Source organism: Dipteris shenzhenensis, chromosome 31, assembly GCF_047967505.1.
Source record: "Dipteris shenzhenensis isolate YYH24624 ecotype China chromosome 31, Dip_SZ_1.0, whole genome shotgun sequence".
In the NCBI taxonomy this organism is placed as follows: Eukaryota; Viridiplantae; Streptophyta; class Polypodiopsida; order Gleicheniales; family Dipteridaceae; genus Dipteris; species Dipteris shenzhenensis.
The window spans coordinates 18,250,576-18,264,668 of NC_141626.1; the positions used below are offsets into that span (position 1 = coordinate 18,250,576).

Below are 14,093 nucleotides of genomic sequence, written 5' to 3' on the forward strand. Positions count from 1 at the left end.
GTGTATTGAGACAATGAACGTGAAGATATACATGTGAACCCCTAAGGGTTAGGGTTAGGGTTTGCCCCTATGCCCTATGTGGATAGTGCAATTTACACTATCTTTAACAGAAGGAAATGTGTAAATCATGAGTGACTATTGGGAGGTGACATGGGCCTCTTTTCGACGCTATCTTTCGATGCTTCGTGGGCATGGGCACAAAGATCGTCGGTACGGTTGGCGGGCGGGGAAGGTGTCAGTGTAGATGTCAAAATAGCTGTCAGTATGGCCGTCGATATAGGGTTCGGTATAAACTGACCCCTATAACAACATATATACCGACTACCATACTAGCTAACACCAAACCTTGCACTGACGCTTTCACTCACGCATGGGTACAAATGTCCATACCGACATTTTTATAGAATGTCACTTCCAAGGGTCCCAAAATAATTTTGGACCACAAGTTTGGTCATTTAAAAGATAGAAAATATAAGAGTACGTATACCAAAATTCAGATCAAATACTCATATATTGATAATGAACTTAATTAACATACAAATTAATGTACAAAATGTCATTATAAAAATGTGAGGACCAAATTATACATAAGAAGTCGATCGTCGATGTCAAAACTATGAATTAGTAGTATTTACATCGATGGATTTACAAGTCTTGCATGCCAAATATATCTATCTCAAGGTTTACATTCAATTGATCACCTACATCATCATCCCCTATTGTATGTCTACGTAAGACTTGATCCTCTATTTCATCGGCCTCTAGTTCTCCCTCTTCTTCCCCAAAGTCGTGATCTCCACCTTCCTGCATTACAGTGTCATTATTGTAACCTTCTTCATGGCCCATATTGTCATCTTCATCCACTTCCCTAGATCCATCGGCATTTTTGCTTGGATCTTCTACCGGCATCTCCGTATCCACATCCCCATCTCATCCCCATCTTCAAAAATATATTTGCTTCGAGGAGCAACTTGGACCATGTACCACCATCTTGGATCCAAATGATCCAGATGAAAGACCACCTACGTTGAAGATCCAAATTAGGTTATGTAATTATATGCAAGATTTGAACAATGCTATGTCATTATATATAACAATAAAATGAAGATTTATCATGCAAATAAAGAAGCATTTTCAAGTGTGCTTTGTTTCTTGTATACTTTCATGATACATCTTTACATTTGCAATGTAGAGTGAAGACATGAGTTATCGTCAATTGACACGCCTTATCATCTACTCCGATATCACGTGGATTGCAAGCAATTGATATGAGTTGTCATCTACGAGCACATCTAAAAACCAAGTACTTTTATAATATAATTTTGTGTCATTCACAGAAATGAAGCGAACATTTACTAAAAGTGAATATGTGCTTATCATAATAGTATTCGAAGTAAGAAAAGATAATTATACTCCAGTGTTCCATCATGGCCATTCATCGATACATATTTAGAAGAATGGCAAAATATGTGCTCTAAACTTATAACAAAAATGAAATATTTTGCGTATTGTGGTAGAGTTGAATTTGGCACGAATTCCTTCTCAAAGTTATGATCAATACCATCTATACTAGAGTCTGAGGTCGTACCATATGACCTATCAAATACTTTTCTCAGTGTGTAGATTGAAAATTTGCCAACATTTGTTTGAAAACGAAGATATTACCTTTTAATTAATTCATTAGTGTGTACCTATTCACAATGCTTTGGAAGAACAAAGGTATCACTTTTATGTCCAAGGTCTGGTAGAGTCAACGGCAAAGAAACCACATTTGTCTCTCCTGACTATAGCATTGAGACCATTGTAGATAGTTCTAAACCATTTGACATTAAGAATGAAATTACTAAATCTTCTAAAATCAAATTCATAGATGTCACGTATGGTCCCACAATAATCTAACTGCGAGGAGAGAAGATTGGTATCAAAAGCACCTGCTCAATTATCTTGTACAAAGTTAGACATGACTCCACAATGATATGTGACTCTCCTTGAATCGATGCGTTCCACATGAAAATGCCGTCCATCTGACCACAATGCACTATACTTTTTGTACTACAAAAGAACATTATTAAAACAATGAGGATGCATTTTGTAGCGATTGTGATCATAAATACCCAAATTAAGTAGAAAGGTTAAAAACTTACATGTGGCATACATCTAAATGCAATCTCTCACTCTCGATCGGTTACGTCCTCTCCATCATGTTCAGCTTTATGAAGAGCTTCTTGTAGCCAATCACGGGACATGTGTCTGGGAGAAGAGCAAGGTCCGGTGGATATGGCACCCTCTGCCTATGCATGACTCTAAATCTTGGCCTCTCATTTATTCTTTTTGCTTTGAGCTCTTCATATCTCTCCACCCATGTTTGCATCTCGAGACTATTGAGGACACAAAACTTATTGAATTTCTCTCTTTGCTCTTACAACCCCTTTACCTTGGGGAACCTCTGCAATGACACGATCATCATCCTTGATGTTTCAAGCATGTGGCATATCAAGATCCATGGATGCAAGAAACCCTGTGATGTATACTAATGACTCTTGCACAAGCCATCCCTCTGCCATGCTTGCTTCGGTTCTAGCTCTTTGTCTTACAAATCCCTTCAAGGTTCTCATAAACCATTCAAGGAAAAACATCCAATGACTATGAACAGAAATTCAAGATCAAGAGGCAATATTGTAGTTTTGACATCCTCAAACCATTATAGCAGTGTTGATGCCAAATCTTGCATCACGGTCTCATGCTCAAACATCTCACCCCCATCTCCCATGGTGCCTCCAAAAAAAGAATCCATCATGTTTGCCATACCCTCGTCCTCCTCTAGAGGATCATCCTCAAGATCATCTTGACCAAACTATGGTGGTGGTGGTGCACATGCTCCCTCACTACTCTCATCATCCTGTATAATATAATGATGCAAGGTCAGTATGTCCCATGAATCATTCAAATATCATTGGTTTATCGATGATGCACTAGCATGTCGACCAACATCCTCTTCTGGTGGCACCTCTCCATACATCTACAAGTGGCACATGACAATACGGCATTGATGACAAACCCCTCGCTTGCAATGTGTGCAAGGACAAGGCACTATCTCACAAAGCCACTCCAAACTCCCGAGAGGTGGCCCCCTATCCGATGAGCTATCACTACTCATCCTCTCCACTTGCACACATCCACAACCATCCCCCCAAGTCACACCCAAACACCCAAATCCCCAAATTCCCTCAAACCCCTGTATCCCCTCTCTTGCACCAAACACCGGGGAGCCTAAATCCCCCCCAAATCCCTTCAAACACCCACTCACCCCCCACTCCCCAACCCCCCCAAAAACCCTAAACCCCAAGAAAATCCATGTTTTGTTCGGTATGGACATGAATATATACTGGTGATTATACCAACATCTATACCGATGCTTTGCTTTTATATACCCACTGTAATACCACGCCCGTATCGATGTTTTTCAAGAATCAAAAATCGTGTGCTGTTTGTCCCGCAACACCATTTGTTTTTTCGTATGTTCTCCTCCCTCGCTTTCGCTTTCAGCTCGCGATCACCCACAACCCTTGCCTCCTCACTCCTACCTCCTCCCTCCCCCTCTCACCTCTCCATCCTCTCCTAAATTGTCCCTCTGCAGCTACAAGACTTGCTACAGCTCCCTCTCTACCATCTCAAGGTAAGAATTCCTCTCTTCCCCTTCTATTTCAAGTTTGTTTGGTTTCTTTGTCGTTCTTTCTACCTCTCCTCTTGTTTCCCTTCCTCTACTTTCACTTTCCTTTCCTTTCTCTAAAGTTTCTCTCCTCCTTTCCTTTCCTTTTCTTTCTCTAAAGGAAGAAACAATACACAAAAAACAATCATAAAAGAGAAGAGTATGAAAGCTCTACCTATTGTTTTCGTGATTTCTCCTTGTTTATAGGCTTCTCTTTGTCTCCTGAATCCATAGCCTTTGGAATGTTGCTTCTCCAATACATAGGCTCTACATTCTCGACAACCACCAATCCTAGACAAGCTCTTTCCTTTGCTTTTAAATCTTTTTTTATAAACCACTAGCTTGCTTACTCACTTTTGCAATGTCTTTTTTAGAAACCCCACCCAATCAACCAAGACTTCTTGTTTGTCTTCATGTGTGGAACTTGCAGTCATCAAACACCTATCCACAACACAAAGCTATGGGCAAACAAGAATGATGGCTCATGATCCTAGTAGACATAAAATGTAGAAGACAACTATCCTCAAATAGGCATGATTCTCTTGAGGTGAACCTCCTCCATACTTCTCCCTAAATACATTGATTGCCCATAACTTTTGGTGGTTGTGTGAGAATGTGCTTCGTAAAAAGGAGAAATGTTCAGAATTTCAAGAGAGGTCATGTTACTTGCTTAATGAAAGAAAGACTAGATAGAGGCTAAACATTTAAAACTCATTTATAATACTAATTGATCAAATACAAACTCAAAGCATGGAAGGATCTTTGGAACAAAAGACTAACAATCTCCAACGAGTTTTATAAAATCGATGTACTAGAGGGTCATTTCAACATGACACATTGTGGCCATGGCAAATTGCTGCATTCATTCAGAGGACAGAACAGTTTCCCTTCGTAGGCCTTCCCGAGATGGCCCGGCTTCGACGCACCCAGCTCTTTGATCTTGTAGCCTTTCGTGTACTCTGCAGGTTTGTACTGCTGGAAGAGCACCTTACGCAGCTCTTCTGCATCAAATCCCGCTCCTTGAACCTTCGGACATCCAGGGAGTATCCTGTACTTCGCCCATGATAGCGGCCTCGGTGGTAACCAGCTTACCACCATCCCGTGCACCTTCAATACACCATGCGATACCCTCTGCAGCCACAATGGCTGCCTTGGATATACCCCATCGCCTTCCTTAACCTGTCGTCCATCAGGGCGTACACTATCCGGCGAGCCATTGGCCACAGGGACGAAGGCAGGCTCCCCAGAAAGAGTGCTATCGTCGCTTCTGGTAGTACCCTGTTCGAACCAGAGTAGACCATGTGCTTCGCTTCGTAATTTTCCTTGAACGTAGAGAATGCGGAGATGCTCTCAGGGATCTTCCGGATGCCCATTCGAGTGCCGATGTCACACCAGTTCGTGTAGTGTGCCGATCTTTCCAATTCCGTCCAGACTCTGTAGCCATAGCTGGAGGCCGAAGACACAAGAAATGATATTAAAACCAGTTATATGCCTCATAATAGTATAGAAACAGGAGGAAACATCTACCAGCATAGGCAAGGCTTACAGGGTAGCCCATTCCATAGGCATTAACACGAAGATGGACAGAACATAGAGATACTCCGAGTTGTCAATGGGGTAATGAGAGTGGAGGAAGTTCAGGCGACGGAGGGCAAGCGATCCTCGGTCTCCGTCGACATGGTGGACGAACAATTCCTGGACCAAGATGTCCGTATCATCATAGCGTTTGGAGACATTCTGTGCGAACTGACCACTCTTTTGAAGGAGACGCGAGATCTGGGGGATGGCGTAGGTCCGGAAGAGGCCAAACTCGAGGGCTTTTCTGGTGAGGAAGGGGAATTCAATGTAGCTGGTGTGGAGGACGAGGGCGTGGTGATCCTTGGAGGGGTGCAAGCGAGCTAAGAGCTTGAAGCGTCGGTATCGGAGGATGTAGCAGAGGTATTTCCAAGCAAAGGCGAAACCAATGAGGAGTAGGAGGAAGGAGCTCTGGCCCATCACCATCGCCACAGCCAAAAGCTATAGCAGACAGTGCAAGCTGCGATTGATATATGCTTTCACGAACCGTGCAAAGCAAAAGGATAGGCTTAGCACATGGACAGATTAGCACAAGCTTCGATAACATGAAAAACAAAATTTCCTAACTTTATAAAGGAAAGTCCACTTTTAACATAATCCGGTTTTATAGGTCAAGTTCCATCTAAAATATGTAATTTGTGAGCTGAAACTTGTGGAGAAGCACATGGAAAGATTAGCATGGGAATCGGAACAATGCATATTCAAATGTATTCCTAATCCTGTTAAGTTCCCAACATGTAGTGTTAAGTTCCCAACATGGAGGTTGGGTCATTTGAGAGACTAGAACACATGGCATCATTCCACACTCGGGACAAGAACACATGGCATCATTCTATACTTTCCAACCGTGAGAAAAGAGGATCCTAGTCTTTTCCCAGGGCCTTGAGGCAATGGTCCACAATGGGAGAAAAAATGGCCACCTTGGTTTAAACCCATCCTAGACCACTAGGATGGGTGTAATGAATCATGAAACTATAACCCATGGTATTCCCCTTCTAAACTCTCGCTAGAATTCTATTTCCATCATGGCCCATGTGCTTTGAGAATGGGACTCCCCTCTCCCCTTTGTCTTCTCCTTCTTCTCTCTCCTTTCTCTTCTCCTTCTTCTTCTTCTTCTCTCTAGGCAAGCCCCCCCCCCTCCCCCCCCCCCCCCTCTCTCTCTCTCTCTCTCTTCTTCTTCTTCTTCTCTCTAGGCAACCCCACCCCCCCCCCTCTCTCTCTCTCTCTCTCTCTTTATGCAGGCCACATGAATGAAATTCATCTTGTTTTTTAAATTCCTAACCTTTATTTTTGGATGGCTGTTGGCTTTCCAGCTTTTTGGCCTACCCTATTGGGTAGGTCTTAGTCAATGAACTATTAGGCCAAGTGTTATTACTCTATGATTCTTGCACCCAGAGGATCACCGCCAATCTTGGCATTTGCATTTGCTATCCAGCCTACTGTATCTTTCTCATCTAGCATTCAGCTTGACTCAAAAGCAACAACACACAAAAGTGGAAGTGTGGGTCAAGCAGCCAATTTCTTTGTAGTCCTAACCCTCTCTAGCTATGGATTTCGTCCATCTCTTTGTCAACCTCTCAAGGATTTTCTTAGAATGGGACTCCTCCATAGCTTCGAGCTTCACAAACGGTGATCAATCCCGGAACTTGACAACCTTTTTGTTTGACTTGCTTGCTCGTTCGAAGATATCGATAGCTTGGAAGGGCTTTCTAGCTAACTTTGCTTGCTCCCAAGACTTGGAGCAGATTTTCTATTCGAGAATTGTGAGGGAGTTTACTTGCATTGGAGCTTCGTTGTTTGTAGGCATATGTACAATGGTGAGGGTCCCTGAGTGTTCCCATGATGATGCCTTGCTTCCCCCCACACTACCTCAATCTCTTCTCTTGTTGCAGCGCCCCTCTCAAGCTCCTCACCCACCTCCTAATCTCGCTCATGATGCCTTGAATTTGGACACAATTCAACAAGGCTTGAAGAGAAAGCAAGGAGAGACAGGCCATTCTTGAAAAATATTGCCTCCGATTGGTTGCACTTTCCCGTGTGGAAAATTTCCTATCAATAGTAGTTGCAAGTTGATGGATATTTCTATATCCTTGCACTAAGGTACACATCGAATGGTATATGTAGAAACATCTCGTGATCCAAGAATGCGTTGGGGGTGCTAGCACACATTTATTCTAGAGGGTAGCATTTCGATTGGCAATGGTCCCCCATCCGAGTGATCGAATTTGGGAGATGGACTTTCTACAGAAAAGCCTGCGGCAAGGGGCAAGCTTGGCATTTGGAGGGGATAGACTTTGCATGAAGACTTAATATCGTATGTAGAGATGGAAGCCAACCTTTGTTTGTTTGCATGAAGGGATGGAAGCAAACCTTGCGACCAGCTCCCTGGCAAAAGGTCTTGCCATGAGACTCTGAGGAGCCCTAGAATCAAACTCCCTATCAAGAGACTATTGGGATAAATATGATCAAGGGCTTGCTCTAAGGTGCATGTGTGCATCTAGGGGAGTCACGTGTGTGTGTGTGTGTGTGTGTGTGTAGTAGAAGCACACCTAGTGCTATGAGGTGTCTAGACTATGACCTAAGTGATGATGTACGTACAAAGGCCCCCACATGGGAGGTTCCTTTGACTTAGCCAGTTCCTATGATGTAGGGGTTGATTGCCACTGATGTAGGGAAGGTGCCTACACCTTCCTCTCCACTCTATATAATGAAGGAACTTCCTTCATCTCAATACACTTTGATTTTGCCTCACTTGAGCTCTCTCTTTGTGTCATCATGCATCTCTTTTATCCCACTCACTTCTTCATTTGGTATCAGAGCTGGTAGGCTCTAGAGAATCCACTTTGGTAGTGCCACCTCATCATCTTCTCCATCACCTCCATTTTGAAGCTCTTTCTCCCTTCCTCTTCAGAATTTGCCCATTCTCTTCATCCTATGCATCATTTGCAAACCCTTTGAACTAAAGCTTCTACCCCCTGGAGCGCACCTTTGGCTCAAAGCATTCTTCAAGATTTGGTCCCTGTCGCCCGTGCCGACCCGAACTATGTGTGCCAACTATTAGTCTAATAATCCTATGGGGATGCATTTGGATCACATTCTCACAAGGGTCCCAAATGCTAGAGCAAAGGGGGCAGAGGAGTAACCTTGAAGGCCCACAATTAAGACCCTCCACCTCAAAAGCCCCTATGATGCCTCCTTGGCAGCAAAACATGGGAGATATTCCCTACAACTAGGGCCCATACTATTGACAAGAGAGAGATTTTTTTGCTGTCTGCAATCCCCTAAATGTCATGTTTCCAAGCTCATCTACAAGATAGTTTTTGAGAGTCTTCATTCCAACGTAAGCAAGGAATATATATGCAAATGATCATTAACCAAACCACTGAAAGGTGGAAATTAATGTCCTTCAAATATTTTGAAGTTATTGTTGATGCTCTCTCTTGGAAACGACTTGATAGTGAGCAGCCACACCACAAAACGTGCTTCAGGCAATAGAAACGTTTACAAATGTGTTGTTCAAAAAAATTCTATGAAATAGCCTTGCAATTTTCAAAACACATGCACCTATCCCCAAAAACATTGTACGGTGCCGTGCACGCTCATTTCGCTCCTTGAGTTTGCCTTTCGCCACCTCCTCCTTGCATCCTCACTGGTCCAACCTTCATCTCTCACCTTCCCTTCCCTCAACACCACCATTTCGGAGTTACCTTGCCAAATACCCCCTTGCCTCAGGTGCTATCGAATTGTTTGTAGCCTGGGCTTCTCATTATCTTATCTCTTTTCACCCATTCTTTTCACACTTTCTTCTCTCACCCTTGCGGCCACATTCCAGCTCGTGATTGCACCTTAAATCTTCGATTTTTGTCACCCAACATCATTCCTTCTTAGCTTCCTTTGAGCCCAAGCTAGCTGTCTGATTGTTGGACAGCCACTCTACTCTCTTCTATTTCCCTTCAAAGCTCATCCCATTCTCTCCTAATGCCCCACCATGGGCACGAGAGGTGAAAGCACAAGGCATGACCTGTGGCAAGTCACATCTTCATTAAGAATGGATGAAAGGACATTCTTGGCCTATCATCAAGGGGCATTGGAGAGAGATGCAGAGATTCGATCTGTCCTCCATCACACAGTCACCAACCAAGCCCCCCACGCCATACTATGGTAGCCAAGATCATACCATATCTTCATCGCACGAATATGAGACTACATCTACCAAGCCTTTCCTTGCACATCGCCCTAGTTTGTCCAATGTGTCCACTCCACCCATATGTATGGGACTTTTTGCTACGATAGCAAGTTCCCCACGGCCTCTTGTCTGTAGGCTAGGGTAAGCAAATGGAAGCTCAAAAATTATTGTAATGAATTGCTGGGGGGTTGTAAAATGCCATTGTTTTCTTTTGTACTGCCATAGGTTGCTATATCCACATGTGGATGAATTTGTGCAACCATGGTACTTTAGGTACTTTACGAACTACTGAGACTAGACTCCAGAGTACTTCAGCCATATCATTGAGGGGGGGTTTGTAGAGATATCTACAATGATATGGTGTTATAGGACATAAATCAACTAGTACTTGGGTACTATTTATACCAAGTACTTGTATTGTTTCATTTGAACATTCCAATTGGAGTTCAAACTCCACCTCAAGGTCTAAAGGCTGGATCATTTTGAATATATTTCCAGTTGTCTACGTCAAGTTATGAGCCTAGCAAAGTTAGGATGTGCACTCTATTAATCTGATTAATTGTGTGTGTGGGTAGGGGCAAAAATTTTAACAAGCCTAATTAGCATATTAAAATAACTCCTAAAAACTCTTGGGAAAAAAAAGCATATTGAAATAACTCCTAGAAACTATTCTAGCCTAGAAATGTAGACTTCATTTTAGCCTACAAAGCCCCAAATCTAAAGATATGTGGAGTGAGAATTCAAGCCTTCAAGTTACCATGTTTCCTTGCATGCATTTTTGACAGTTTTTTTGAAATTTGATGCTAGAGTAAATGCTAAGATGATGCTTGAGATATGAAGTGGTGCTAAACTACACTTCAGAGAATGCAATTTTAGTTTGAACTTTAGTTGGGACTAATCTCTTGTCAAGATGCCAAGCTCTCAATGTTCTTCCAATGCTAAGCACTTGAAGAAGACTACAAGAAGGACAAAGTTCAAGGTAAAGAAGACCCTGGCCAAGAAGCTTTGGGAGAAGCCAACTGGGTATGCATATGCTAAATAACCAGGCTTTTCTGAGTTTATCTCTAGCAATCTATATTTGTATGGTGAGGGAGATTTCTTTGTTCAACAAGATTAGTCATTTTGTAAGAGAGTAGACACTGCCTGATAAAGGTAAGACCCTCTCATGGCTACCTATAAAATTGACAAGTTCAATGGCCAAGGCTTTCACAGTTGGCAAATGAAGATAAAGTTTGTGCTTATGAAAGAGAATATATGGGACTTGGTCAAGTTAGGAACTCCATCCTCTCCAGAAGGTGAATCAACCACAACCAAAGGTCGAGTGGACAACCAATGGTGGTTTGTGATTCAAGTTGCACGTAGAAATTGACATGTGTTTTAAGATGTGGCAGCAAAAGAAAGCTTATGCAATAATTGCATTAGGTTTGACAGATGATTATGTGCATCATATTTCAGATTTGGAATCCCCTTTTGAGGCATGGCATAAGCTAGATGTATTATTTGGTGCTAGCTCTCATACTTCTAAATTGAATTTGAAAATTAAATTCTTTGAACTTAAGATGGATGGAGACAATGTTGCAGCTCATGTTAAAACTTTGAGGAATCTTATGACACAATTGACCTCAATTAACTCTCTAGTTACTGAAGATGATGCTATGGCTGTGCTTTTAAAGAGTATGCCTCAAGACTTTGATTATGTTGTGACTACTTTGAAGAATCTTCCTCAACCCACACTAGAGTGCATCATCAGTGCTTTACAAGAGGAGGAAAGAAAGAACACTTCAAGAATGGGTAAAGTACACACTTACAGTAAAGTTTTCATCAAAGAGTAGGTACAAGGCATGCAAGCATTGTGGGAAAACAATCATCTTGAGAAGGATTGTTATAAAACTAACCCTTGCACTTATTGAGGCAAGAACAATCATTCAGAGAAGTTTTGCAATGAGAAAAAGAAAAATATGACAAATCTGGTTGAAGAGAGAACTCCAAAAGAAGAATCAAACTTTGTGGTAGAAGACAAGGACTTTGCCTTTTGAGCACTTTGTCTTTGAATTTTTGTTTATCATCACTTGGTCAAATTTTGAGGTTCTCTGCTTGGAGTAGTACTCCAAAAAGAATGTTATGTGTTTTGTCTTTTGTAAATCACCTACGGTCACCATATGATGTAGGCCATGTGATATGTGTGTTTGGTCTATCCCATTTTTTTGTAAACCTTGACCCTTGGGCACGTTTGCTAGCATGAGATCTTAGCCATAGATTTATCCTTGACCACCATGATATGGCATGTGTGACCACCATGAGATGGCATGAGAAACTGGTGGCTAGATGTATCCTTGACATAGCAAGAGGCAAACCCTTGAGGGGGGGTATGTTGGGATAAATATGATCAAGGGCTTGCTTTAAGGTGCATGTGTGCATCTAGGGGAGTCACATGTGTGTGTGTGTGTGTGTGTGTGTGTGTGTGTAGTAGAAGCACACCTAGTGCTATGAGGTGTCTAGACTATGACCTAAGTGATTATGTAAGTACAAAGGCCCCCACATGGGAGGTTCCTTTGATTTAGCCAGTTTCTATGATGTAGGGGCTGATTGCACTGATGTAGGGGAGGTGCCTACACCTTCCTCTCCACTCTATATAATGAAGGATCTTCCTTCATCTCAATACACTTTGATTTTGCCTCACTTGAGCTCTCTGTTTGTGTCATCATGCATCTCTTCTATCCCACTCACTTCTTTAGAGATGCTACATTAGTTAGTTAGTAATTGTCTTTTTGATTACTATGGACTAATACAGATGCGACGAATTCGGCCTCCCTTGATGAGAGCGATAAAAAATGAGGTAAATAAAAGGATCCTATGGTCTCTCGTGCATTGCTATCATCACACCCACGTGAGGAGGATTGAGGAAAACTTTTGCTTGTTCGTCCTTATTGCTTATAAATGAGGCTTTTCTTTACTCAAAAACTTACGTAATTTTTCTACCACCATACAAGTACTTAGGTATCAGAAAGGTGAGTTGCTACTAGTAACAAGCCTTTTGGTAGTTGAATTCTTCATATTAGATAAGTCAAAAGCCAGGACGCTAGTTGAAGAATTAGACAAGTCAAAGGCTAAGGAGCTAACTTGAAGACCTCTCTATGGCTTTTGAAAAGACTAAGAGGATTTTCTATAAGACCTTTCAAAGGGGAACATGAAAGACCCAAACTCATTTGTAGGCCTGTGGTGTTGATCCTTCATTAAAGTACTTATTTCTTTCGGGCAAGCCTAATGAATATCATTCGCCTTGTTTGCCTTGTGTGTGCTTTCCAACTTTTTTGGCTTGTATGTGCTTGCTTTTCAAGCCCCTCCAACGTGGCTTTAAATTAATTCCAGGTTGAGACTCCTACAAACAATTTATCCAAGCCTTGCTTCCATTAGCGTGCCTTCAAGCCTTGCCTCCATTCGCCTGCTTCCGGGTTGTAATCGTTTCACCAAAGCAGTGCAGGGCGGGTGCTGTGATCATTTCCTGGTAAGAATCTCGTGCCTTGCAGTGGTTTATCAAGCTCCGTGTCATGCTTACCCTCCCACCATTAATCTTGGCAACATACAAACTCAATTAGCACTCTGCTACATCATCTCTTTGGACCACTTCTTTCCATCATGAATCGCTTTTTGACCTGCTAAATTGCTGAGCTGCTTGCTTGAATTATGGACGTTGCTTTCTTCTTTGTGGCTGTGAAGAATCAATAGGCCCGAATTGCTCAGCTGCTTGGTTGATCTCGTTGTCTTCTTTGCGACGACTGTTAAGAGACTCATCCAATAGGACGAACAAGTTTCGGAGAGCTCTCGAAAGCATGGTAGCTAGGGAGAGAGGATATACCTCAATGAAAGTGGGGGTTCCTTACTTTGAGGCAGCATCTGATGACTCATCGACCTTCAATCAGAAGTATGATATTCCCTTGCTTTGAGCTTGCAGGATGAAATTCTAAGCCGCTCAAGCTCTTCTTGAGCTTGCTATGGAGCTCCACTCTCTCGGAAAGGGTCATTCCTAGCCTTGACATCTGGCTAGTTAGCCTTGGTGATGGCCTCCGATAGGAGGACAATAGTAGGAGCAAGCCACCTTTCCACGGGACAGAGCGGATTGTAGACATGATTTTCCTGAATAAGCAAGCAGCTCTGCGATTAGTGTTTGCCAGAGCTTTGTAGCAGGGCGACCCTCCTTTGACTTGCCTCATCTTGGAAATGCATCTCGACTATGCGTAGGACTTGGCCAATGACTAGGGCATCCCCAGAGTCACCTTCTAGACTCAGTTTGCAGTGAGCTTTGCATCCAATGTCATGGTCACCGATAGTTACACGCCACTCCCATTAGTGTCATTCCTCCTTTTCATGTTGAGGGCTGAGACTTGTTTAGCCATGCCGATTCATCTTGCTATTGTAGCCCATCACACACTGCAGGCTCTCAAGCTTCACCTTCCTCGCCTGATCTCCCAAGAATGCATCCCTTACAAAAGGCAGTGTCAGGGATGTGTTTAGGTGGCAAATGAAGCACTAGCCATACATTAATTTAGAGGGGTCAAGAAGCAAGTGGGAGGGAGCAGGCATAATGAGAAGCAACTACTCCTCGTCCGTTATATCCTAGGATCT

At 42.6% G+C, this 14,093-nt stretch overlaps 1 protein-coding gene across 1 annotated transcript; it reads right to left on the reverse strand.

The window, feature by feature from the left end:
• Positions 1 to 4,406: 4,406 nt before the first annotated feature.
• LOC147881138 (ER-bound oxygenase mpaB-like) lies at positions 4,407 to 5,766 on the reverse strand. Its single transcript, XM_087370139.1, is given in 3 exon segments — positions 4,407 to 4,867; positions 4,870 to 5,155; positions 5,256 to 5,766. Coding segments are annotated over 3 exon segments (1,080 nt in total). The 5' UTR covers positions 5,711 to 5,766; the 3' UTR covers positions 4,407 to 4,528.
• Positions 5,767 to 14,093: the final 8,327 nt, after the last annotated feature.